The sequence below is a fragment of the Acanthopagrus latus genome, chromosome 6, assembly GCF_904848185.1.
Source record: "Acanthopagrus latus isolate v.2019 chromosome 6, fAcaLat1.1, whole genome shotgun sequence".
Classification (NCBI taxonomy): domain Eukaryota; kingdom Metazoa; phylum Chordata; class Actinopteri; order Spariformes; family Sparidae; genus Acanthopagrus; species Acanthopagrus latus.
This window is the reverse complement of record NC_051044.1, coordinates 5,392-31,265: the sequence shown is the minus strand read 5'-3', so window position 1 is coordinate 31,265 and position 25,874 is coordinate 5,392. Positions and strand designations below refer to the sequence as shown.

Below are 25,874 nucleotides of genomic sequence, written 5' to 3'. Positions count from 1 at the left end.
TGATCGTTCACATAAGTAATGTTTATTTGATTCAGTGTTTAATGAGTCAGCGTTCTGGTAAGTGTTAATTACATATTCAGTGTTAACGTAAAACTACATATATAATACTACATACATATGATTATGTTATTATAAGTGTTAATTTACAATAGGTCTCATATACATCACATTAATGTGTATAGAAAACTTATTGTTACAGATTCATATGTACTGTAAATTGACAGTCTGTCCTGGATAGTCTGACAGCCACACTCAATACTATATATATGTACCATAACCTTGTAACATACAGTCAATATATCTGTGACTGAAAAACAAAATATGAAGACTTATTCACACAGTGTCAGTACATGCTGTGTCTCTCAAACAGTGCTGTCTCTCTCTACATGTAACACTCATACATATTTATTTACACAGTGCCTCATATAATATTTCTCTATTCATACAAGACTTTACACTGTACAAAATTAAGTTGCGTATATTTAGGCGATGTTGTGTGCTGTATATTTACGTACAGGGTATATATATATATATATTTAGACAGTGTTTGTTTCTGGCTCTGTCTCGATGTTGCCTGCTATCATTTCTCTCAGTCCTTTGCTGAAGTGAAGATTTGCTCCAATCACGATGAAACCCTGCAGAGATCCCAGTAAATAAAACTGATAAATGACATCACATGGCACAGGGGAGAGGGAGAATTAAAAAAAAGTATCATGACTAATCAGAAAATGACACCGTGTATACAGACAACTAGTGGCACAGACTTACATTGTGATATTCAACAACCTCTTCAATGAAATCCATCCCATCAGCCAGAGGAATCTGAACTCCTCTCTTTGTCCAGTCTAAACACACAGACACATAATGGAAGTCAGTTACACTTCAGCAAAGGACACATTATTCGCTGCAGTATGTTACAGTAATCACTGCATTATGTAACAGTAATCACTGCAGTAACTGTGTGTGTTTTTTTTTAATACTATGGATAGTTTAGATTCTTACTGTTGATTAAAGGAACCACGGACATCTGCAACATCGTCTTTAGGGGAGCCTGCAGAGGAATTAACTGACAGACAGACAACAAGACAGACAGAGTAAATGCTCACATATCTGCTTGTGTTTCAAATAGAATAAATAATAGTATCAGATGAAGTAATAGACCTGAGGACACTTACTGCTAGAGATTCCAGCGCTGATTGGTTGGAGAAGATTTTAAATCTGAAAGGACAAAATGATTTTAGTCTGTTCATCATGATGACTACGTCTGACCCATCTGATGACTCTCCTGTTCTGGCTTTGGGGGTCATGTCAATCCCTACTACACCTTTAAAAAAAACAGAAAAGGTACTTGTGTGGGCGGCTGTGGCTCAGAGGTAGAGCCAGTGTCATGTTAAAGGAAGGTCACTGGTTCGATTCCCCTGATCTGCATGTCAAAGTGTTTGTGGGCAAGATACTGAACCCCAAATTACTCCTGATGTGCTGGTTGGCACCTTGCATGGCAGCCACAGCCATCAGCCTATGAAAGTATCATTGAATTACTGTAAGTTGCTTTGGACAAAAGTATCTGATAAATGTACTAAATGTAAATGTGTCCCTCAAATTGTTTCCTGGAAAAGTTATTGGAAGAAGGTGGCTATTTGTAAAGGAACTGTGTTTTTTCACATGATGCACCTGTAACTATTGAGAAATCTGGCCTGACTAAGTGACCAGTTTTGACCTTTAAATAATAATGTGTTATTCTGTAGTGGAGTCTGAGACAAGCAGGGATTGTAGAATACTGATAACATCATACTCAATGAACACACATGCACATAACCACGTGGAGTTGCCAGAACTTCCGAAGAACAATGAGAAAACAGTAAACCTACACACCAAATCACCCAGCAGACAGAACAGCACACACACATACATGCAGGGGTAAGACACGCATGCACACACACAAGCACCGAAATGATTATTGGAAGTTACATGATTTTAATCCTGGCAGAAAAGGACAGCTCTACAAACCTGCATCTTGGGCTGGTTGACTGTGTGTGTGTGTGTGTGTGTGTGTGTGTATACCTGCGGAGGTCAGCATGGACAGCCAGACGTTTTCCCTTCATAGAAACTTTAGCATTAAACTTTGTTTCCTGCAGGAAAGATTAAATGGATAAAATGAAATTATTTTGATCAGCAGGTTTCCAGTTTGAATCAAGAAATAAAATCCAGTATAAAACTGGTTAACATGGATTCAAAGCAGGAGGTATATTAAAGGTACAATATGTAAGAAATCTAAAGTAACTGGCCATAAAATCATTCTAATATGTCACAGAGACTCAGGAATAATGTTCATATAACACACTGAACTCACCAACAACAACAGTACAGCCAAAATGTTTGCATTAAAAAAATTCTTTTGCAGACTGCAAATCATGTTGATGTTTTGAAATCATGTTTTGGCATGTGGCGCCACCCACCGCTGTCTACAAATCATTGCAGTCAGTAGAGTCTCAGCTGCTGAACAACCACAGGTTGCTAGTTACGACTGAGCTACAATGGGGGAGGCAACGAAATCTGAAAGACCTTGTTATGAATCACAAAAACGCCAAGAAAAAATTTGAGGCAAAGTGAGGGTCTATATAGGAGATGCTTTTGAAATGTGGAGACAGTTGAAAACTGAGAGGAATTTGAAAAAGATGCAGAATTGGCCACTCTTCTCCTAGACAGGTAAGTTCAGCTTGGCTAACTAAATTAGCATCATAGCTTGATGTGGATGGACATTTCAAATACTCTGAACTGTCGAGTAATAACGTTATTCATTTCGATCACAGAAACAAACATTAGCAGCACATCTAACGCTAGCAGCATTAGCACTGTCCTTGTACGCCAACCGCTCTGGCAACCTCGAGTCTGGAGGGGAGGGGGTGGAGGGGGAGGCAGTTACGACTCACCACAGTATTTTGAATTTGAGTGTAGTAACCGTTCTTGGCCTCATTCTTACATATGCCACCTTTAAACCTTCTGAAACGTTAAACATGTTAGGATTAAAATAGTTTAATAAAATTCTAAAGAAGTAAAAAAAACAAAAGTTTGTGCATACCATGGTCATGCTGCTGAGCTGCACTGGAGGCTGACCTGGAGGCAGCAGCATCACCTTGACAATGGCTGTCATGACAACTGTTGCTCCAGATGTCTTTATTGAGGTTTTTGGAGGGGAGTTGACAGCGAGCTGCAGAGAGAGCGGAGCTTCCACCAGAGCTGGGTTCTGCACAGAATGCGCAGGGAGAACATGGAATTTCCCTTGGGATAAATACAGTTCTACCTTATCTGATCAGTATTTGAAAGGTGATAGGTTATGGGTTATACTGGGTTGGCATACAACACTGTAAACCCATATATTAATTTTTTACTGTATTTCTGTTTCTACTGTCTTTATACTGTATGGCTGTTTCTCTGGTGTTTCTTCTCACCAACATCATGATGGCTCCAAAGTAGGTGGTTCTCAACAACATCTCCAGGTCTTTGGGCATCTGAACCACACAATGACACAAACAGAAAGAAGGACAATGAATAGACGGGGTCAGTTCAGCTCACAGGACTAATCTTTGTTGTGTTTGCTTTGGTGGTTTCAGGGCACATGGCATCTGTGTTGGTTTCTTTAGGGAGTTTAGTTTTTTGAGTACCTGTGGTGGTTCTGGGGGTCTGTGGTGGTTTTGACGGTCTATGCTGGTTTTGAGGGTTTCTAGTAATTTTGAGGATCTGTGGTGGTTTTGAGGGTGTGTGGTGATTTTAGGCTGTGTGGTGGATCTGAGGGTCTGTGGTGGTCATGACCTTCTCATTAACAATGTCCATCTGGAAGATTCCTGCTGTGTAGTAAGAGAACATTCCACTGTCGAAGAAAAACTCGGACAGCGCGAGATAAACCATCCTGTCGTACTCTCTGATGACTGGGTCGATGGCGTAGTTCACCAGCGTGTCGTTCTGATGAGACAGGTCGAAGAACATCCCCTACAGACACAACACACTGTTACTGTCTCACTTCAAATATGATTAAAACATATAATTGGTGTTACTGTCTTAGTTTTCATATATGATTGTAACATAATCATCATTATTGTTTGACCCTGAAGTTCATGTCGAGGCTCCTGGATGTCACCACTGGATCATCAATAAGAGAATAATCGATCCCAATATATCGATCAACCTCCGTCCTCACAGGGATTGTCTCCAACATCGAGTTCACGTGAACCAGAGCAGCATGATTCAGAGCGGGACAGATCTGAGAGAGACATGTCATAAAGACAGACAGGTCAGAGACAGACAGGTGAGATGGATAGAAGAGTGAGTCAGACAGACAGACAGACAGACAGACAGACAGACAGATAGGTGAGACAGACATACCCTTTGGTTGAGGAGGAAGCGCATGCCCGATGTCAGAAAACTAGCCAGGAAGTCATAAACTCTCCTGAAAAAGAAAATATGATGAAAGACATTTCCTGATTATTGAAAATTGATCAGTAGTCATTACTGTTGATTATTAAATACTGATATAGCACTGTGTGAGTGGCAGCCTGTTACAGCAGCTCTTGCTCACTTTTGAGCCTTTTCCTTTTTTTATATTTCTTTTTGTACTTTTTAGCTATTCTTTATGACTTCTCCTTGGAACTGTCTCTTTGAGCAATATGGAGACCAGACTCGCTTTTTTCGTTCTGGTCTTAATACTTTTTTCAACGTTTTGGAAGCCTGTGCGCAGCCTTATTGTTAACAGTAGAGATCAGCTGTTGGCCCTCAGTGGCGCCACGGTGCCGCCGCACGAGCGGCCTGATGTCCCCCGCGAGCTAATGAGGAGGAGGAGGAGACACAGGTGCCGTAGGAGATGCTACAGGCATCATGGGTATTGTCAGATCTCTCCTCAATCAGATGGACGAGCTAACGGCGCTGACCTGGCATCAGAGGGACTTCTGCGAATGCAGCATCATGGTGCTCACTGAGACGTGGCTAACGGAGCTGACCCCGGACACGGACGAGAGTGGTAAGAGGAAAGGAGGAGGGCTGGCTGTGTCTGTTAATGACAGATGGTGTAACTCTGGGCACATCACTGTTAAAGAACAGGTTGCATAATGGACTACATAAACCTCTGTGTTGATAACACTGTACCCACCAGGACGTGCAGTGTTTTCCTAACAGCAAACCCTGGATTAATCCTGACATAAAGGCCCTTCTTAAGGAAAAAAGAGGGCCTTTAGGGTCAGGAAACAAGGAGGAGGTGAAAGCTGTGCAGAAGGAGCTGAGGAAGAAGATCAAAGAGGGGAAGATACATGAGGAAGATGGAGGACCAGTTGCAGCAGAGAAACATCAGTGGAGTCTGGGAAAGCCTTAAAACCGTCTCAGGGCAGAGGACTCCAGACTCCCAGGCTGTGGGGGATCAGTCATGGGTGAACGACATGAACCTGTTTTTCAATAGGTTTGACCAAACACCCACCCCTCCCACAGTCCTCCCTGCTGCCCCCCACCACCTCTTCCATCCCCTCCGTTTACCGCCCCATTCTCACCTCTACTCTCTATTTCTCACTCTACTTGGAAAAGTGTCACTGCTGTGGAAAACCTCCTGTGTGGTACCAGAACCAAAGATCCCTCACCCAAAACACTTTAACAGGTACAGACCAGTTGCTCTCACTTCACACCTGATGAAGACCCTGGAGCGGCTGGTCCTCGTCCATCTCTGCCCTCTGGTGGGTCATTTTATGGACCCACTCCAGTTTGCTTATCAGCCCGGCATCGGAGTGGACGACGCCATCATCTTCCCCCTGGATAGATCACTGTCTCACCTGGAGAAGCCTGGAGGCACTGTGAGGATCATCTTCTTTGATTTCTCCAGTGCTTTTAACACCATACTGACTGCACTTTTTGGGGGACAAGCAGCAGCTCACAGGGGTGAACCAACATCTAACATCCTGGATCTTCGATTACCTCACTAACCGGCCACAGTATGTGAGAACTTGGGACTACGTGTTGGACACAATTATCTGCAGTACAGGGGCCCCACAGGGAGCATTCCTGGCCTCTTTCCTGTTCATCCTGTACACCGCCGACTTCTACCACCAATCCCTTCACTGCCATCTACAAAAGTTCTCTGATGACTCTGCTATTGTCGGCCTCATCAGGGACGCGGACGACAGAGCCTACAGAGAATTTATTCAGGACTTTGTGGACTGGTGCCGGCGGAACCACCTCAAGCTCAACGCCAGGAAGACCAAAGAGCTGGTGGTGGATTTCCACAGGCACAAACAACCCTGCACACAGGTGAACATCCTGTGAACAGACATTGAGATGGTGACATCTTACAAGTATCTGGGAGTCCACCTGAACAATAAACTGGACTGGACTGATCACACTGCAGCTACATACAAGAAAGGTCAGAGCAGACTGTATCTGCTGAGGAAGCTCATGTCCTTTGGAGTGCAGGGGACCTCCTGACCTCTTTCTATGACTCTGTGGTGGCATCAGCCATTTTCTATGGAGTAGTCTGCTGGAGCAGCAGCATCTCGGCAGCAAACAGAGCAGGATGATGGACAAGCTGTCATCGCTGCTGGTGCAGGAGTCCCACCCCCCGCAGGACAGTATCACAGCACTGGGCAGCTCCTTCAACAGGCTGATACACCCTAAGTGTGTGAAGGAGAGGTATCACAGGTCCTTCCTTCCTGCTGCTGTCAGATTGTACAACCAGCTCTGCTCCATATAGACCTCACCCTGTACCCTGCGCTGTGCAATAAGTCTGTAGAAAACTCATTTCTGTTTTTGGTCAGTTTCCTTTAACACCCATATTTATTATTGTATTTAAAATCTTCATATAAAAATGTGCTGTTCATTTTTCCACTATATCATAAAATATGTATGTACATATATTCTATTTCTTCCCTTTTTAATTCTATTGTTTATTTTTGCTATTTTTGTTCTTGTAATATTCTGTCGCTGCTGGGACAAGCAAATTTCACTATCTTATGGACATTAAAGGATTTCTGATTCTGATTGATTATTGATCAGTAGTCATTGCTGTATCGTATTCACAGTAAACAGTTTTGTTGAGTATATCAGAGTGTTTTACCCGAGCGTTCCACTGAACTGTGCTTTCATTTTGTCGATTTTGGCGTCACAGGTGATGTTATTGATCTTAAGTCGACCATCACCATCTCTGATCAGGTTGAGAACGGTGTTGATGTTCACGCCTTCAGCTGAGGCATTGATGTTTCCTGTATCGTAACTGACATACAGTAAACATCTGCTTTATAGTGATACAGCTAACATCATGATTAACTTTCTTCATCATCTTCATTGTCACTACAATAACAAACATAAAATAAAAGATGTAAATGTCACATTACAATTATCCTTATGGTGGCCTGTCACAAGGACAATTAGAGTTACCATGAGAGTTAACACGGACATTCTGTAGGTGAACTATTGATGTTATGTCAGTGTTCTGTAGGAGAACTCACAAGAACCAGTAGAGGATCCGTCGATGGAAACTCAGTGTGATGGAAGAGTTCTGAACATCGAACAACAACCCAACTTCAGGGATGAACTGCAGGTCGGCATGAGTGAGATTCAGCTCAGTAATCTTCACACTGACATCAAATGAGAAGAAGAGAATGTATTAATACACATTTCAAGTTTCCAGTTCTAATGTTTTGCTTTGATTTAATACAGTATTAGTACTCAGTAATGGTGTATTGGAAGCGTCCTTCTTTGCCTTTCATCTCTGGCATATTGATGTTACTGAGCTCCTCTTCAACAAACTTCTGAGTCTCAATCTTCACTGGAAACATAAAACACATAATGTCAGTAACACAAATACTCTTGCGGCTGCACCGACCACATCGAACAGGTGGAGGTTTAAGGCTGAATTGATGTTGGAGAGTTCTTATAGGACACTGTCAATAATGTAATTTAGTTTTACTGGATTATAATTTAACAGGTTAACTCTGCATTTTACTTCAACAAATTGAATCTGGATTATGCTTTAACAGGTTTAATCTGGATTAGCGGGTTTAATCTGTATTAACAGGTGAAAAATGGATTAACAGATTTAATGTGGATCAATAGGTGTTATATGAATACACAGGTTTCATCTGGATAAACAGGTGTAATCTTTTCAGGTTTTTACAGTTGAGGCCTCTCAGCTCTTTTCTGTTATTACTGCTGTGTCTGGGTTAACCCTTTAACGTTAACCATTAACCCTTTTAACCCCCCAATCGGGGGACCTTGGGGTTTTTAACGCTTATCCCTTTCCATGGGGTCGCGGGGTGTTGCTGCTGGAGCCAATCCCAGCCTTGTCTCAGGGCGAGGGCAGGGTACTCCCTGGATAAGTCGCCAGCTCATCGCAGGGCCCTCACTGATGAGCAATGTGGGGTTCAGTATCTCGCTCAAGGACACTTCGACATGCAGCTCAGCCTTGCCCGGAGCTGGGATTTGAACCAGCAACCTTCCGATCACTAGTCGACCTGCTCTACCCGCTGAGCTACAGCCGCCCCTATTTTATATCAAATTAAACATAAATAAATGAAGTCTAGTGTCATCATTATTATTGTTATTTAACATAGTTATTTACTTCAGGCTTTTGAAGACATATCCATATACTTACACATCTCCAGTCCTCTATCAGTGATGCGTATTTTGCAGCCAGCAGGTTGAGCGCTGGCCATGATGAAGGACACGAAAGGGAAGAGGAAGAGGAGGGACATCAGACAGGAAGTCATCATGAGCCCTGCAAGATCAACCTTAAACACAGAAGAAGAAGAAGTGGAAGAAGAAGAAGAAGATTATAATCCTGGACTAGTGTGTCATCTCTGTGTTGTGAGGTTGGTTCAGAGGTTCTCTGACTCTTGATGTCTGCACACCAGCTGAAGCTCAGCTTTGACAAGACCGAGCAGCTCTTCTTTTCAGAGCAGTTGTCTCTTGTTCAGTCAAGACTGATACTCTGTGGTTTTCCATCATCACACTGTTTGACACTGGACCACCAGCTGTTCCCCTTCTTCACTGCCAATACTCCTATACTTATCATCCTCAACAAAATTAGGATGATAAATCTGTTTCCCCTGAGGTTCTGGGGCAGATCGCATCATCTAGAGTCAAGACTACATTCCAGTCAACATCCCTGTCATGTGTCCAGAGACAAGGACTCCAAGTATTTCAGACACAAAGTGTCCAGAGACAAAGTCTCCTCTGGTGCAACAGGGGGCTGCAGCAGTGTTTTGAAGTCAGAGGTGATGAGACTTTCTCTCCCTCCTGTTGCTCCATAACTTAAAGCCGAACACACTCTCAGACTGTCAACCATGTAAACAGAGTTCAACTTGAACTACAGTAACCTCAGTTTCACAACACTCCCTCCCTCTTTTCTCTCTCAGCAGCCTCCCTCCCCCTTCTCCCCCTCCTGACCCTGATTTTTATATTCTCTGAAGAAGAAACTGAATTTCTGAGTAAAACCAGTCGACAGGAAGAGAAGCTGTGTTTAAACTCATCTGTAAACTTTTGTCAACCTGTGACCTGATTGTAAATTTGATTTTCTTTCACTCTGATGTTTGATTTATATTCTAATTCTAAAGCTGAGGAGATATAAAAACTTCAACTGTCTCCAACACTTTATGAGCAACTCGGTGGCCGAGGACACTTTCAAGCATGGCAGCTAGAGTCACTCTTTGAGCCCTATAATAAAACTTTCCCAACAGCATGAAAATCATCCAGGCTGATGAAAAATGAAAAAATTCAGAGTCATCGAAGTCAGAGAATACTCAAATACGACACACAAAGGAGACTGAGAGACACTGATGTCTCTCTGTTGGTCTGATGTTGGTTTCTGAGCAAACGACAGTCTGACGTCACATTAACAGATTAAATATCAGTGCTCTTTCTTCTTCATCAAATTTAGATTTATTATCTTACAAAATGAAAATCAGATGCATAAACAATGTTGATGTGAGATATCATAAAACAGAAACATGAATTAAAGAAATATGTAACAATCACAGAACAGATGTATGGAGATTCACACACACACACACACACACACACACACGCAAGCACGCACGCACACACACACACCAAAGCAGCTTTTGAAGAGCAGAACGTCCTCACAAATATAACCATAAAAAACCACACACACACTATAATCTGTGTATTTAATTACAGCTTAGTGATGCCAGCCAGTCAGCTTTCAGCTGCTGCTGCAGCCACATCTGGACATCTGGCTAGCTGCTAACTCCTAACCTTTAATTAAAATGGTTCAGTTCAAAGAGAAGAAGGCAGATATCTGACCTCAGGCCTGTTTCAGAGACAAAATTGTTAAGCACCAATATTAAACTATTTTCTGTTTCACACACACATACATATATATTCATCCATATATCATCCATGAGCTGATGATAACAATTAAAGAGGACTGACACTCTGAACTGCATGACAAACAAAACATATGAACCCTTTAAAAAATGATACTAAAAAAAACAAAACTTCAAACATCGTCAAATCAGTCATGTATATACAATACTAAATAAATCACCTACGCTGAAATAACCTGGAATATACTGTAAAATACTGTAATACAGTACTCACTTCTCCATGATGACACACTCTCTCTCTCTGCCTTGCTCTCTGTCTGTCTCTGTCTGTCTCTCTTTGTCTCTCTCTGTCTCTCTCTCTGTCTGTCTGTTTTAGAATCAGTTAAATGTTGAAACTCACAGATCAGTAGACTGAAGGAGGAGGAGCTGTGAAGATCTGTTGGTTCTGTTGGTTCTGCAGTTAATGTGTTCTGTTTTTCTGTCTCTGTTCACACTGAATGTTTCTCTCTCTGTGGAAACTTTTATCCCGAGGGACTGACTCCTCCCCCCCTTCAACAGAAAGAGAGAGAGAGAGAGAGAGAGAGAGAGAGAGAGAGAGAGAGAGAGAAAAAGAGTGTGTGTGTGTGTTTCTCTGAGCAGCTTCATCATTTGTGCAGAAAACAAACGTCGGCTGTTACAGAGGAGAGACGACATCTGTGTGAATGGAGCCACAGATTCAGTCTGATGGTGTTCAGTCTGGTGGTGTTCAGTCTGGTGGTGTTCACAGTCTGATGGTGTTCAGTCTGGTGGTGTTCAGTCTGGTGGTGTTCAGACAGCGTCCTCTCTTTACTGATGGTGATCATGTGACAATGTCATTTAGAGCCAAATGCATTACTTTGTCACTTTCCAGGATGTTTGGTGGGTTAGTTTTTCAACCACAACACATGATGATTATAAACAGTCAGTGGGAACATGTTTACATTAACAGGTGGAAACATGTTAAGAAATACTCAGATCTGAAGGTGATGATGTGTACCGTCACGCCTCTTTTGGTTCCAGCATTCTGTGTGAAATGACTCCAGGAGTGGATTTATGCTGGCTCCGCTTGGTTGAGTGTGAATAAACACAGGTGTTGTAAAGGATGTAGTTGCAGCTCTGTGTGAAAAGGGTTTGTGTCAATACAGTTACCGTCATAATCCTCATTCTCAGCAGTCTGATTGAGATGATTTGCATAACCTGCAATCAATCCACTCATTAACCCTGCAGCACTCTGCACCCAATCATTGTGCCTCTGCTGTAGTTGGACGTTTTGGATTCTGTGTCTGATGATCACCATTTGCTTTTTCTACCTGCATGTTTCTGCCTGCAGCTCTGACATCTTCTCCCCTCTGATGAGCCTCGATGCTTCTGCCTCCAGCCTCCAAACTCATCCTACCTTCATCACTGAAGTCCTCTCATCTGTGTCTGTGGTGAGTAAGTATTTTCTTTCTTTTGCTTTTACATTAAACAAAATTATACCAAAACCGAAAAATAAATAAAATAAGGGTGGGTGTGTAGGAGTCACTACACTCTCTTTACAAACTCTCATATATTCTTCTCAGACCAGCTGAACACTACCCATTTTTTATCCTTTATGCAGTCAATTTTGGTCAGCGTGTGCCCTTGATTTTGTCCTTACATAATGTGTCAGTGTTGCATACTTGCATACTTTTCTTCAACAATGTCCAGCCACTGTCCAGGGCTAGGAGGTTACATCTCAACCAGCTCCTTGTGGTGGCCTTTTTTCCATGCAAGTAAAAGAATTTTGAGATAGATGTCCTTCGTTTGCATTAATGTATGTCTCGAGGTATCACACCCAGGTGCTCAATCCAAGGATCCTTTAATAAAGTAATTAAAATATCTTCAAGACTCTTTAGAATAAAAGTGTAACTGTGGCTGATGCTGAGGGTACTCTCACACTTGACCCAGTTGTTCTGTACTGTGCTGCAGCACAATTGACCCCCCCCCCCCCTTGCTGGCCTGCACTCACATTTGTCCGGCTACAACCGGGCCTGAGCACGGTTACCTCTTGTACAGACATCATCATGTCTTGGCATGGTTGTTACTGACTTTGTTGTGGCATATTTTGTGTTGTGTTGGTGATAGACGCCCCCTCACATTCCAGCAATTCTTGATTATTAAGATTAAGATGTTCCTTTATTGATCCCCATCTGGAGATACACCCTAACCCATGTAACACAAAAGTACAGAGGGGAGTAAATATCAGCACAACAGTAAGTCTCAAAAAATAGATCCTCCATACTGATGTCAATCTGGTACACAAACTGCAGTGGGTCCAGGCAATAGCCCACCAGGGGCCTGAGATGCTGCAGGACCAGCCTCTCAAGGGTTTTCATGACATGTGACATTAGAGCCACAGTTCTAAAGTTGTTTGGAGCACTGGGGCATCTGTTCTTTGGCAATAGGGCTATTCAGGGTGGCATAATACAGCATGATTATACTAAATTATACTTTGTCCACTTTGCACACCTGTATTTTTGCTCATGCATGAGCAACCGTACTGTACCAAAGCAGACCTCTTCCAACCATCCCAGGGCCAAAAAAGTGTACTTTAGTACAGTACAACATGTTCACACTAGTCAAACAAAGTGTACTTTAGTACAGCACAACACGTCCACACTAGTTAAACAAAGTGTACTTCAGGCGTCAAATGTACATGGACGTGGTATGGATGGCATAGTGTGAGTGCGCCCATAGTTCCTTGTCTTCTCAGGTGAAAGTGGTCTGAGTTATCGAGGACAACCAATTAGAGGAGGTAGGACACCTGACTGTCACTCTCTCTTCCTTCTGCTATCCATCCAGAGTTACAGTTAGTCAGCCTGGAGAATGATTGTGGTATTGTGTTTAGTTTTATGTATAATAGTTTGTTAGTCCTGTTGCTCTGGCTTTGTTTCAGTTAAGGTTAGTTTGTTTCTTTGTTTAGATAAGAGGGTTAGTCCGAAGCTCTGACGGCCCTGGTGGGTTATCTTGGAGGCTGTGCTTCTTTTGTGTACAATGGCCGGCCCACCCGGCCTGTTTGTTAGCTTGTTTTCGAGCTTTTCCATTTGATAGTTAAGTGTAATGGGTCTGTAGCCCTCGATGATCAGCTGCCGATGCATATTGGCTCTTAGTAAGTTGAGTAATACACTGTAATCAATGTTTATACAAAAGTTCATCAACATATGATATGTTGAAGCAAATATATTTCTAACCAGACAACAAAAGTCAAAATTGTATTATTAAAAATTAGAGCTTGTTTGTCTGCGTTCTGTTCGTCTCTCGTTAGTCCTCTGCAGGTGTTACCATGACAAAGTGACCTGATATTGAACAACCAGATGCTCATAGTTAAGAAAACTAAACTCATTTCTGTTGGTGGAAAATTAGCTGTGGGTGAAACCAAAAAAACATGAAGTTTATCAAGAACTTAAATACATGATGCCCCTCAGAACAACAATGTAAGAACACAGATATATTATTGTTTTTAGTGTTATCTACTATCTCATTAATAAAAACATTTTCTGTTTTCTCCGGTATGTCATTCAACTTGATACATGTTAGTTTTCTTTCTGAAGTGCTGTTCAATGTTGTCGTGGCTTCTATTTGCGTGTTTCTCGTCGGGACGTTCTCCAGGTGGCGCCGGTCCGCCCTCTACTGTCGTCCTCCCACCGGAAGCACTTTTTAGCCAGCCCTGCTCTGCCTCTGATTGGCTCGTACTCGTTGCTGTCATTGGATGGGTTTGTTGTTTAGTCTTGATGATTGGTTAGAGTTTGAGGATGGACATCAGGGTAAGCCAATCAGAAGCGGAGTAGAGCGGCTCTTGTTTTTTTCTGGAAAAAAATCTTCCCGAACCGGAAGCAGTCCTCGTCAACACGTGTGTGTTTAAAACGGCAGACAACTCTTCCAGGACCAGTCCGCATTCCGACCACAGTCCGGTACCACAGCACAGTCCACCATGTTTGAGCAGCTGGGTCTGATCGGGACGATCCGAGACGAGGAGGAAAGTCCGGAAGAACCCGACACCGACTCCGACCAGGAGGTGAGTGTGTCCGGCGACACGACACGACCCGAACCCGAACCCGCTGATGAACCCGCTAATGAACCTCCTGTGATTCAGGAGGTCTGAAAGTCTCCAACAGTTTGTATAAACATATGAGAAACAGCTGATCCGTACATTCATGTACATTCATGTACATTAGTCAGTACGATGCTAGATGTAAGGTGATAATTGGACTCTCGGTTCTGTGGCGCCATACCGTCTGTTAACATTTATTACTTTTGATAATCTCCTCAGTATAAATGACGTCAGTACCGTCAGTCTGAATTCTAAATCCATATTTGAAATCGTTTTATGTCGTGTTTTTCTGTCGTGGGTTAGATTCTTGAAATTGATTCGACATCAGTAAAGTTTGAATTGAAACATAAACTCAGATCGTTTTTCTCAACATTACTGTCACAAAAAAAACTTGATCAGACTTTGATAAAACAGAATCAGTGAACATTGTTAATGAACCTGCGTGGACTTCGAACGTTTATGAAGTTTCCTGTGCTCTAACAACAATAACGTGTTGAAGTGTTTAACTGAGTCAAACTGAGTATGGGTACGACTGTTTTCATTAGTCTTCTTGCTCACGCTGATATTTCTACCACAAAGAATAAGTATTAGGTTACAGATGCACTCAGTTGGAAGACAGGATACATGTTCTTCTCTGCTTGTTATAACAAATGATAACAAATTAAATGAAAAAAGGTATGAATAATAATTTCCTGTGTCAACAATACTCCACATTGGCGCCGTCTCCCCTTTTAACAATATGAAATTCTCAATGAAATTGTACAAATTAAACAATGAAACTTTTTACACAGTTAACGGTCAACTTAACGTCTCAAGTAAACTATTGCACAGTCTCCACATTTGTATCAGTGGGCTATAAAATGAAGTCGCCTCGTAGTTGTATCAACGTCTGCATGTAATCAAGAACTGAGTTTCAAATAAAATAGCTTTTTAAAAAATTCAAGCAGCATAATGTGTGTGTGTGTGTGTGTGTTTCAGGATGAGCCGATCGTCCTGAACAGGAAGAAGAAGTTTGGGAGTCGCGGTGCCAAAGACTTCAACAATGACTTTGAGTTTGGAGAGAGAGACGGACTGAATGATGATGATGACTGGGTGATGTCTGACATCATGAAACAACTCAAGAACAAGGTAGAACCATTATAAAGTGGTTGGGGAACTCTGGAGCAGAACCTTTAAAGTTCTGGGGGCGCAAAAGGTATAAAGTGCCAAAAAGATTCATAAATCAACAACATTAAGGTTGCTTGGTTGTCCTGTTACTCTGCAGTGCCTTGCAGAAGTAGTCACCCCCCTTGAACTTTTCCAGATTCTCCCACCTGAGCTGTGGATCTCCACAGCTCCTCCGGAGTTATCATGTGCCTCTTGGCTGCTTCTCTGATCAATGCTCTCCTTGCCCAGCCCACTGGTTGCACTGGATTTTATTTAAGGGTATCAGAGTAAAGGGGGATGAATACTTTTGCACACCACACTTTTTTATTTATTTATTTATTTAAAATAACCTGAATATGAACACCTGATCTTCAGTGTCGTGCATCTCTGCCTCAAAATGCTGATGCAGTCACATCTGATCTGAGAGTCTTGTAGTGTTTTTGTTCTGTAACATTCTCCAGCTGTGGTTTTCTCTTAAACTGTATTTATGTTCACAGAGAACTGCGACCACTCTGGACCAGAAAATAGAGAAAATCAGGAAAAAGAGGAAAGCTGAGGTGAGTATGCTGGAATCTTCTTCCTCCTGACTGGTCTGGGTCTACGTCCTGTGTTTTAAGGTGGGTTTGTTTTGATCTGCAGGAGAAATCAGCTGAGAGTGATACAGCTGAAGTTTCCGCAGTGAACAACCAGGAGCATGATGATGGTGATGATGTAAAGCCCCCTGGTGGAGCTGATGACGAAGACGATGATGACGAAGAGGAGGAGGATGAAGATGAGTTTGACTCAGGCGATGAAGAAATTCTGACCAAATCAGGTGAGTTGCCTGAAGTTTCATGTTTCTGATTAGACGATAAGATGATTTTGATTGACTGACTGATAATGGAGCCGTTGACATGCTGGGAGGAGAACATCGGATTTGACATCTAGCGACCCAACTGGGCTCCATTGATAATGTTTAAAGAACCAGATAATCAATAAACTGACATTATGATCATCATGTTATTGTAATTCAGTTCAGCAAAACAAATTCCTGAACAGAAAACTTAAGGAGGCTCAACTTATTTTTTTCAGACAAATATTTGTTAAAAATGTAAACATTAAACATACTCAATATTTTTTTATTTGTGACTTCCTGTGGTTTGACTTGCTGTTTCCTGTCAGACACCCTGCGAGACAAAGAGCGACGTAGGAGAAAGAGGAAGGAGGGAGAGGAGGTGAGGAAGAGGAACTGATGATATCACAGGTTCATTCATAGTTAATACTGTGTTACCATGGTAACAGTGTTTTTTTTTTTCAGGCCCCAGAGTCATTTTATGAAGATGCGTCTCAGTACAATGATAAGCTGACCTTTGGTGACATGAACCTTTCCCGACCCATCTTGAAGGTAACCACATCCCAAATCTTCCTCTCTGTTGTTGATTAATGTGCTAGTCCCCCAGGAGAACAATGGACTCCTCAGTTTGCTTCAGGAGGACCTGACGGTTACTGTTTGACTTCCTGTTGTGTCCTCGCAGGCCATCACAGCTCTGGGTTTCAAGCAGCCTACCCCCATCCAGAAGGCCTGTGTTCCTGTTGGCCTGCTGGGCAGAGACCTGTGCGCCTGCGCCGCTACTGGGACAGGTAACACAGACATACTGGTTGTAATTCAGCATACTGTGACACATTTAAAGTACTGGAAAAGACATATTACTGAAATTATTCATCTCCTTAGGGAAGACAGCAGCCTTCATGTTGCCAGTGTTGGAGCGTTTGGTTTATAAGCCCAGGACATCTCAAGTGACCCGTGTCTTGATTCTGGTTCCTACCAGAGAGTTGGGTATCCAGGTTCACTCAGTGGCCCGTCAGCTTGCACAGTTCACCTCCATCACCACCTGCCTGGCTGTCGGTATGACTGTTTGCTGAGTCTTTGTTTACTGTCAGTGTCTGTGAAAACATGCTTGACTCTCTGGACTCGGTCCGACACCAGAGTCGGAGAACAACGCTTGTTTTTTCCACTGGCTCTGTCACAGCACATATCAGTAGCGTCCCAGAGCCGGCTCTCTGCTCCTTGGAGAATACTCGCCATTTCTGTTTTTGAAGGAAAAGGAGTGCATCTGCTTCAAACTGTGCAGATGGAGCCAGGCAGGAAGTCAGACACTGGAGTGGCATGGTGCATCCAGTCCACTTTCAAATAAACGACCTTGTATCAACTCAGGATCTACAAAACAAAAAAGTCTGAAATATTACCAGTAAACGCACTTAACAGGAAATTCAGTGATTTATCTACAAAGCCCACTTAACCACAGTAGAAGCAAAAAAATCAGGGAGAAAGTATTATATAAACTCAATCTTAGCAAGTAATCAATGGCCTAACCTGCGTCTGGTTTTCAGGTAACCTGTCCCTGTGTGTCTCCAGGTGGGTTGGACCTAAAGTCTCAGGAGGCAGCATTGAGGGCAGGGCCCGATGTTCTGATAGCCACACCTGGTCGGCTGATTGATCACCTTCACAACACGCCGAGCTTTGAGCTGACTCATATCGAAATCTTGATCTTGGATGAGGCCGACAGGTAAAAACTGACACCTATATTTGAGGAGACACGTATCTACCGATAAACCGAGTCGAGAAAACTCACCTGTTGGGTTTTATTTGGTTTCTCAGGATGTTGGATGAATACTTTGAGGAACAGATGAAGGAGATCATCAGAATGTGTTCCTACAACAGGCAGACAATGCTGTTCTCTGCCACTATGTCAGAGGAGGTACACAAATATTTTATTCATGTCTTACATACTGCTGTTTCACTATTTCTTGTGACTTTTGTCTCCAGGTGTTTCACTGTCTTGTGACTTCTGTCTCCAGGTGAAGGACCTGGCTGCAGTGTCTTTGAAGCAGCCAATCAGAGTTTTTGTTAATAGCAACACTGACGTGGCTCCATTTCTGCGACAAGAGTTTGTCCGAATCCGACCAAACAGAGAGGGAGATAGAGAGGCTGTAGTGGCTGGTGTGTAATGAAATATAACTAACAATGAAGTATTTCTTATACTGCATTACTGTCAATACTAGTAACACTATGTGTTCTGTCAGCTCTGCTGACTCGGACGTTCCAGGATCATGTAATGTGTTTTACTCAGACGAGGAAACAGGCTCACAGACTGCACATCCTGCTGGGACTGATAGGGCTAAAGGTGGGAGAACTACACGGAGAACTGAGCCAGAACCAGAGACTGGAGAATCTCAGGTACACTAACCCACAGTAAGACAAAGTGTTCTGTGAAATTGATATTTATAGTCATGTTTGAAATGACCTTCTTTCTGCTCCTGCTTCTTTGTTTTCTTTAGGCGATTTAAAGATGACCAGATTGATATATTGGTGGCAACAGATGTAGCAGCCAGAGGTCTGGACATTGATGGAGTTAAAACAGTGAGACAAACTCCCTTCATGCTTCCTGTATAGCCACTGTCAGGTAGCCACAGAGTGCCTGTGAGGTTGCCACAGTGTTGGTACAGTTACTATGTGGTTATTACTGAGTCACTGCAGAGTCATTGCAGCTATTGCAGTGTTATTGTTGTGTTACTATTGTATTTGTGATTGCTTGTCCGTCCATCATCTGCTCACAGTCTATCATTCTGTCCATTTTAGACACTGTTTGGTCAATGTGGCTGTCCAGGACATTTTCAGTGAAGCTAATCTTTATCTTTCTCTCCACCCCCTCTCTCCCTCCCTCTTTCTCTCTGTTCATCTCTCAGGTGATCAATTTCACCATGCCCTCCACCGTGAAGCATTACGTTCACCGGGTTGGACGGACGGCGAGAGCCGGTCGTTCAGGACGTTCTGTGTCCCTGGTTGGAGAGTCGGAGAGGAAGATGCTAAAGGAGGTGGTGAAGTCTGCCAAAACCAGTGTTAAGGCTCGAGTCCTGCCACCAGGTACGCATACCTGAGAGACAGACAGGATGTCTCAATATTAGCAGTGAGACAGGGAAGTGTGTCTAGTAAATAGACACAACCAAGGAACATGACATGATTGATCACACTGAACGGATGTTTTCTGGTGATTGTGAACAGAACAGGAAGTAAGCAGTGTGTGTATGTGTGTGTTACAGAGGTCATCCTTAAGTTCAGAGACTTGATCTCTAAACTGGAGAAAGACATTGACGCTGTGATGAAGCTGGAGAGAGAGGAGAGAGAGCTGGCTGCGTCTGAGGCTAAGGTACACCTTTATACCTGGTGTCCTAAGGTTAATTGGTTACACAGCTGCCAGGCAATCAGAATCAAGAGTTCTCACACTCACATATAGCGCAGAAAGTCTCAATCAACAGGAGACTATCTGCTCTGTATGTGAGTGTGAGAATTCCTGATTTCTTGAATTCTTGAACAGAACACAAATATCTGATTCTTTGATTAAAAGTCACTTGTATGTAATACCTTTGGTAAACGTGTGTGTTTGCAGTTGAGTGTGGCTCAGAAGCGTCTCGATGGCTCGGCCCCCAGTCAGTCACAGAGAGTTTGGTTTCAGACTCAACAGGAGAGGAAACAGAGCCGCAGTGAGTATTTATACACACACTGCAGTACTCCGTTTCACTCCAGGCTGTATTTTAACTTGTTCTCCTCCTTTGTCAGTGTCAAAGGCTCTGCAGGAATTCGATCTTGCTTTGAGAGGGAAGAAGAAGAGAGAAAAGTTTGTGAAGGACGGCAGGAAGAAGGAGCTGACGGTATTAATATTCATAACAACCAAACTGATCAATAAAATAATCAATTGACCCCCTGAGTCAGAAGGTGCATAGGATTACCATGTTGTAACATTGACTGGTTTTTCTACAGTGTAGCTAATTAATTTGTGATAAATTGCATGAAGTTTGGTGGAAGTTGAAGCGAAATGAGATCACAAATCTCTAGATGAACCTGTTTTATTAATTATTGTTGTGCAGCGACTCAGTTGTTGCTCTAAACTCCAGAACTGAAGAGTGGAGCTGCCACTGCAACTGTGTAGAGTTTAAATGTCTGTTTCATTGAGAGTGGTGTGAAAAATTCTGTGGCACCAGTTTGTTTATGTGCAGAGACGTGTTGTCTCTCACTCTGTGCAGTTTGTATAAGCTAGCTGGCCATCAGCTGTATTCCTTGTGGTATGTTCAAGTGCAGCTCTTTGGCACAGACACAGGAGACATGAAGTGTTGCACTTCGACACATCTGGTTCTTGACGCCATTTTGTTATGTCAGAGCCAAAAGTCTGATTTAACAGATTTTATCTTCTCTGGTCCATCCTGTTTTGTATAATTTACTAATTTCAGATAGAAGACAACTTTGCTGTCTCCAGTGTCTTTGTCTCACATTTCACAGGAGCGCAGCACAAGATTAAACATCACATTCCAACATCCAACTTGAAATTTTAGTCGAAGTGACAGCTCTGTCTGTACCATTGATGTCATTTGTGTGTCAGTCTGAGGAGCGTGCTCAGTTTGAGATCCTGAAAGCCCAGATGTTTGCCGAGCGTGCGGCCAAGAGAGACAGACGACCAAAGAGAGCGAGAGCGATGGTGGAGGATGATACGCCGGCCACAGGTCCAAAATACTGCAAGAGTACACAGAAATACAGCATCATTTGTCAAATATACTGCATCAGTACACAGAAATATTGCATCAGTACACATTCTGATAAGACTGAACTGTCTTTCTGCAGCAACCAATCAGAAATCAGGAAAAGGAGGCCGGAAGTCTGTGTTTGATAAAGAGCTGACCAACACAAGCAGCAAGGCCCTCAAACACTACAGAGCAGGGTGAGACACTTGTCTGTATATGTCTTCACCTATCTGTAAACTTGTCCATCTGCATACCTGTCTCACTTGTGTCATCTGTGTAACGTGTCTGTGTGTTGTATGTTGTTACAGACCGTCCTTCACAGACAGGAAGCGACTTGGTTTGGACAGGAAGCGTCCTGGCAGCTCCAGGTGAGTTTGACCTTTTTTCTCTGTCCAGGTGTCTCACAGAGAAAGAGTTCAGATGGCTGATGCTCTTTTCTTTCCATCAGGTTCAAGAAGAAGAAGTGAGAGACAAGATGGTAGCCTGGAGCTGCATTTGTCTGCCCTTAGTCTTTGTGTTGATTGTGTCATGTTTCAGCTCTTTTGTTCATTAAAGACATTTTAAATAAAGCTTCAGTCTGTTCGAAAAGGTGTCATTTTTTTTTCGTTCACAGACGAGGCGAATGAAACGATAAAGTTCAAGATCTTTAATCCAGAAATCCAATGAAACAGAGTTCTGTGTAAAGAGACACTTTGTTCAAACAAGATTTTTATTTAAAAATAAGAAGGTTTGCAAGGTCAAACATGGATCCAGAACATGCTGAAATGTTTCAGTGTGTTTGAAATAATCCAGTGAGTAGTCATAGAGGATTGCATCACATTGACTCCACTTTCGAGTTACAGCATGTCGTATCCGCACTAGTTTGGTGGGTCTTATAGAGCAGAGAATGTAAAACAGACAGTTGAGGAGATGCTGAACACTGAAATAGACGAGCAACGTATCCACGCCATTTTACGTGACAATGTAAAGAATATGTAAGAGCAGTGGATGATATGGAGGCACTAAGTGTGGGCTGCTCCCCATACACTTCAGCTGCTGTACACGAGGGTGTGCTGTCACACTGCAGCATCACACACGCATCTGCAGAACCAGCTAGAGCCAAATGAAATTATTTATTTTGTTTAAACAACATAAAATGCAGATGCAGGTCGGTTTTTTTCGTAATGCAGCTGCATTATCCAGGAAAATATTGGTTCAGACTGAGTATTGCATCAGGACTCGGTATCGGCATCTATGTATACTATATACTATAATTAAGATTAAATACTCAAATACGAACTGAGAGCTTTTCAAAAATGACTCATTTGAGTTAGGTAGAGGTGTATTGCCTTTTAGTTATCTGTAAAGGGTGGATTGCATAAAGTCTGTCCATGAAATAATCGTAATGCAGGTATGACTAGATATGTTTTTGCTTAGTGTGAAATCGAACCCTGGTCTCCTACACCACTATCAGTTGCATATGGAGTTTCGCCAAGGGGATGATTAAGTCTCACTGAGAAAACGCTATAGGAAGGGTAGCATCAGGGGGAAAAAAAGAAAAGAAGAGGGTAATGTGTGAGGGACTATGGTAGATGATTCTGGGGGAGAAGTGTACTAACCCTAACCCCTAGCAATATTGTAAATTGGTGTCTCGGGGGAATAAGAAAGAGGCAGTGTTGCAGTTGACTTTAGTAATGGGAGGGACGTCAAGCCGTTTCCCCAACACCAAGGTAGCGCAGTCCGCTTCACTATGGAGTACGATGACATCATATATGGAAAGGTTTATATAAGGATTAGTATCCTAGCTGGCAGGGAAATGCAGCAGTGATCTTTGACAGGATAATGATGATATGGCATTGATAAATTTATGAGTAATAACAGTGGTCATCATGTTTTGGAGAGTGAAAACAATAATAAGCTAAAATACTAGTTATCTACATAGAGACGTGTTCTTGGGTGTCCCGCATTGAAGACGGCGACAGTATACACTTCACCCTGGGGGGTGATGACATCATTCATGATGTGGTAATATATGACATGTGACTAAAGGTAAAAAGGGGGGAAAAGGAAAAGATGAAAACGATTCCCTATAAATGTATCTGGTAACAAAACATATGACGAAAAGTGAGGGGGAATTAATGAAGTATAAGTAAAGAAGAGATAGGATGAGATAGAAATTATGGGGAATAAAAGTGCTTTGAGAGGAGGCCGGGTAAGGGGAAAGGAGCTGGCAACCAACAAAGTGTCGCCAGAAGTGCACTCTCCACCCCGTGGTGTGACCCGTCCCTCTCCCCCCAGTAGCTCCAAATCTCCCGTAATTGGTTTTCTTTTTTATATTTATTTATATTATTTTACAGCAGCCTTAGTTATATGAAGTATAATTTTGCTTTTGTTCAGGTTAAATTACCTTATTTCAGCCTTTGTTATATAAAGTATTATTATTTAGGTATAATTACCCTTAATGCAGCCTTAGTTATATCAAGTATGAATGTATTTTTTGTCTTTTTATATTTGTCTATGTTTTTGTTTATTTACATTTTTTTGTTTGGCATAATGTTGTTTATTGTGATTCTCTTAATTGGCTTGTTTATTTCCAGTTTTGATGATTAATCATTTTTGTTTTTGTATCCCTCCAGGTGGCAACGTTTCGACGAGAATGTGTCTTCATCACGCCCGGGGATACATGATGAATAAATTTGCCTTAAAAGAGATGTTTCCCCTTCGAATGACATAGCCAAACTCATCTCTTTTCTATTTTCCTCTCTTTTATACTCTCCCTTTCCTATGCCTTTCCAACTTGTTTTTTTAGTTCCATGCTTGACTTGTTTTGTGTAAGTTCTTAACTTTATATATGACTTATTTTAATCTTCTTTTTAACTTTGTAACTTAATGTAGTTTTAAATAATTTGTAATAGTTTTTTTTACTTGGTTTTAATTACCTTTTTTTCCCCTTCTCTCTTTTCATAAATGTATATATTTATATTAATTTTAGTAACCCATTTTCCTATATACTTTTACTTCTTAGTTTCCTTTCCTCTCCCCCATCCTCCATCCTTCACGTTCAACGGGCTATAACGTACCTCGTGTATATGAATTTGCCTCTTCTTGGGCAATACACGGAATCCCCCCTTGGTGGCCGACTTTGCTCACTGGACCCGACTTGGGTCAATTTGCGGGCTGAGGGGGTAGAGGGTGTTAACCCAGATTCACCTGGGTCAATCTGTCAGTTGTGGGAGAACGGTAGGTATAGGTTCTTTTTGGGAATAACTCGAGAATGGAAGGTCTGATGGACTTGAAAGTATGTTGTTTGGCCATTTTATGCCGTTCCGGAGCGCCTGGTGGTCGTCCCAAGTGGCTAGTAGCTACGGTTGCTGAGATATGGAAAAAGTATGATTTCGATGTCATTCTTTTTGGGAATAACTCGAGGAAGGTGCTAGAGAGATGGTAGAGGTATCCAGAGACTCGTCTGGACGAGGCGGATCCGTAGATACCGGAATCTTGTATGTGGGACTTGTAGTTTTTGAGAAATTTCCCAAAAAGCTGATGTCATTTGACTTGGTCAGATGGACTTGAGACTTTGGCTACCCCCCCTAAAGTGGCAATGGGCTTTCCAATGCACTTGGAATGGAGTTTGTAGTAGTTTCCTGTCTGGAGTTGTGTGGGTTTGAAAATCCCCATTCAAGTGAATGGGCGAAGTGTGAAAATTTGTCAAAGTGTGAGATGGCCAAATGCATGTTGCAGAAACCATTTAGGAGTCCGTTTTAGGCCATTTGGAGTCTATACCACTCCCAGAAGCAAGAAAGTGTGGATGGAGCTGATAGCAGGGAGTGGTTGAGGTAAGTGAAAATGTCATGGTGAGGGGTAAGAAAGTGTTTGGGTTAGGGGGTATAGGGTGATAACCCAGATTTACCCGGGTCAATGTGTCAGTTGTGGGAGAACGGTAGGTGGTAGAGCTACGGGGGTGGTATGGTTGTAAAGCTGGTGGTTGAAAAAGTGGGTGGGTTAGGGTTGGGTTAGGGTTAGGGGCGGGGAACTGAGCCCGTGCCGAAAATGGCCGGGAAGGTGCACTGTCCTTCCCCCACTGTGCCTCTCTCACGTGATCCCAGCCGGGATCATGGGTACGTCACCCTCTGCGCTTATAACTGACCTTCCTCCATACACCGTCCATCCTGGAGAAGTTTTCCTCACGGTGTATATAAGTAATGACTAGGGTTTATATTTAATAGTTGTGGGTTTATAAGGAGATATGTTTTAATTTATGTGCTTATGCACTGTATGTTTTAAAGTTCTAAAGTTATATTTAAGTTTAGTGGGAATATTTATTAATGAAAGAAAAACAAAAGAGTGGAAAACAAAGAAAAGAACTCAAAAAGGCAAAACAAAAAGAATGTTTTTAAGAAAAAAAGCTCTGCACTTGAGCTACTGCAGAAAAAAGAGAGATAGTGTGCTAAGTGGCGACGTTTCGACCTTAGTCAGGTCTTCTTCAGGCCTAGCACACTGATAAATGGACAAAATAGAGCTGGTGTTTATCTGGCTGACAGTGATCCTTCTTGTTCCTAGGTCAGAGCAGGTATGACTGGCTCTGCTCCTGCTGCTCCCTTATATCTCCTCCCCCGGACCCTCTACGCAAGTAAGCCCTCCCCCTTGCTACGTCTCCTCCGTGAAGGCTTCCAACATGTCTGGGCATATACTGACTGAACTCCTTGTGTTTCTTCCTGTTTTTGTTGCTCAAATCAAAAAGAAAAAAATCAAAAATATATCTTGCTGAACTTAGAACATGTATAAATGCACCT

At 42.4% G+C, this 25,874-nt stretch overlaps 3 protein-coding genes across 5 annotated transcripts; 2 read left to right on the top strand and 1 right to left on the bottom strand.

The window, feature by feature from the left end:
- Positions 1-10,773, bottom strand: LOC119021910 (phospholipid transfer protein). 3 transcript variants are annotated; one of them, XM_037102507.1, is made up of 15 exons: positions 10,714-10,773; positions 8,621-8,756; positions 7,696-7,795; positions 7,476-7,604; positions 7,085-7,240; positions 4,381-4,444; positions 4,103-4,258; positions 3,811-3,987; positions 3,450-3,509; positions 3,080-3,244; positions 2,062-2,129; positions 1,176-1,218; positions 1,003-1,066; positions 769-845; positions 1-635 (listed from the first exon to the last, which is right to left on the bottom strand). In XM_037102507.1, exons 2-15 carry the CDS (start codon positions 8,736-8,738, stop codon positions 537-539), a joined length of 1,476 nt encoding a protein of 491 aa, XP_036958402.1. In that variant the 5' UTR covers positions 8,739-8,756; positions 10,714-10,773; the 3' UTR covers positions 1-536. The 3 variants fall into 3 exon arrangements, with proteins under 3 accessions (XP_036958402.1, XP_036958403.1, XP_036958404.1); XM_037102508.1 differs by lacking the exon at positions 10,714-10,773 and adding an exon at positions 10,588-10,709; XM_037102509.1 differs by lacking the exons at positions 1-635; positions 769-845; positions 1,003-1,066 and having other exon boundaries at positions 1,202-1,324.
- LOC119021911 lies at positions 4,177-6,347 on the top strand. The gene is made up of 2 exons (XM_037102510.1): positions 4,177-4,288; positions 4,619-6,347. The coding sequence occupies exon 2, from the start codon at positions 5,298-5,300 to the stop codon at positions 5,955-5,957; it is 660 nt and encodes a 219-aa protein (XP_036958405.1). The 5' UTR covers positions 4,177-4,288; positions 4,619-5,297; the 3' UTR covers positions 5,958-6,347.
- A 3,311-nt stretch (positions 10,774-14,084) lies between the features above and the next one.
- ddx27 (DEAD (Asp-Glu-Ala-Asp) box polypeptide 27) lies at positions 14,085-21,690 on the top strand. Its single transcript, XM_037102380.1, has 21 exons — positions 14,085-14,367; positions 15,382-15,531; positions 16,047-16,106; positions 16,189-16,363; positions 16,711-16,763; positions 16,847-16,933; positions 17,064-17,169; positions 17,261-17,434; positions 17,945-18,095; positions 18,188-18,287; positions 18,388-18,529; positions 18,613-18,766; positions 18,868-18,949; positions 19,276-19,453; positions 19,630-19,736; positions 19,977-20,070; positions 20,147-20,238; positions 20,964-21,084; positions 21,203-21,299; positions 21,411-21,470; positions 21,551-21,690. The coding sequence occupies exons 1-21, from the start codon at positions 14,284-14,286 to the stop codon at positions 21,567-21,569; spliced, it is 2,286 nt and encodes a 761-aa protein (XP_036958275.1). The 5' UTR covers positions 14,085-14,283; the 3' UTR covers positions 21,570-21,690.
- The last annotated feature ends 4,184 nt before the right edge of the window (positions 21,691-25,874 follow it).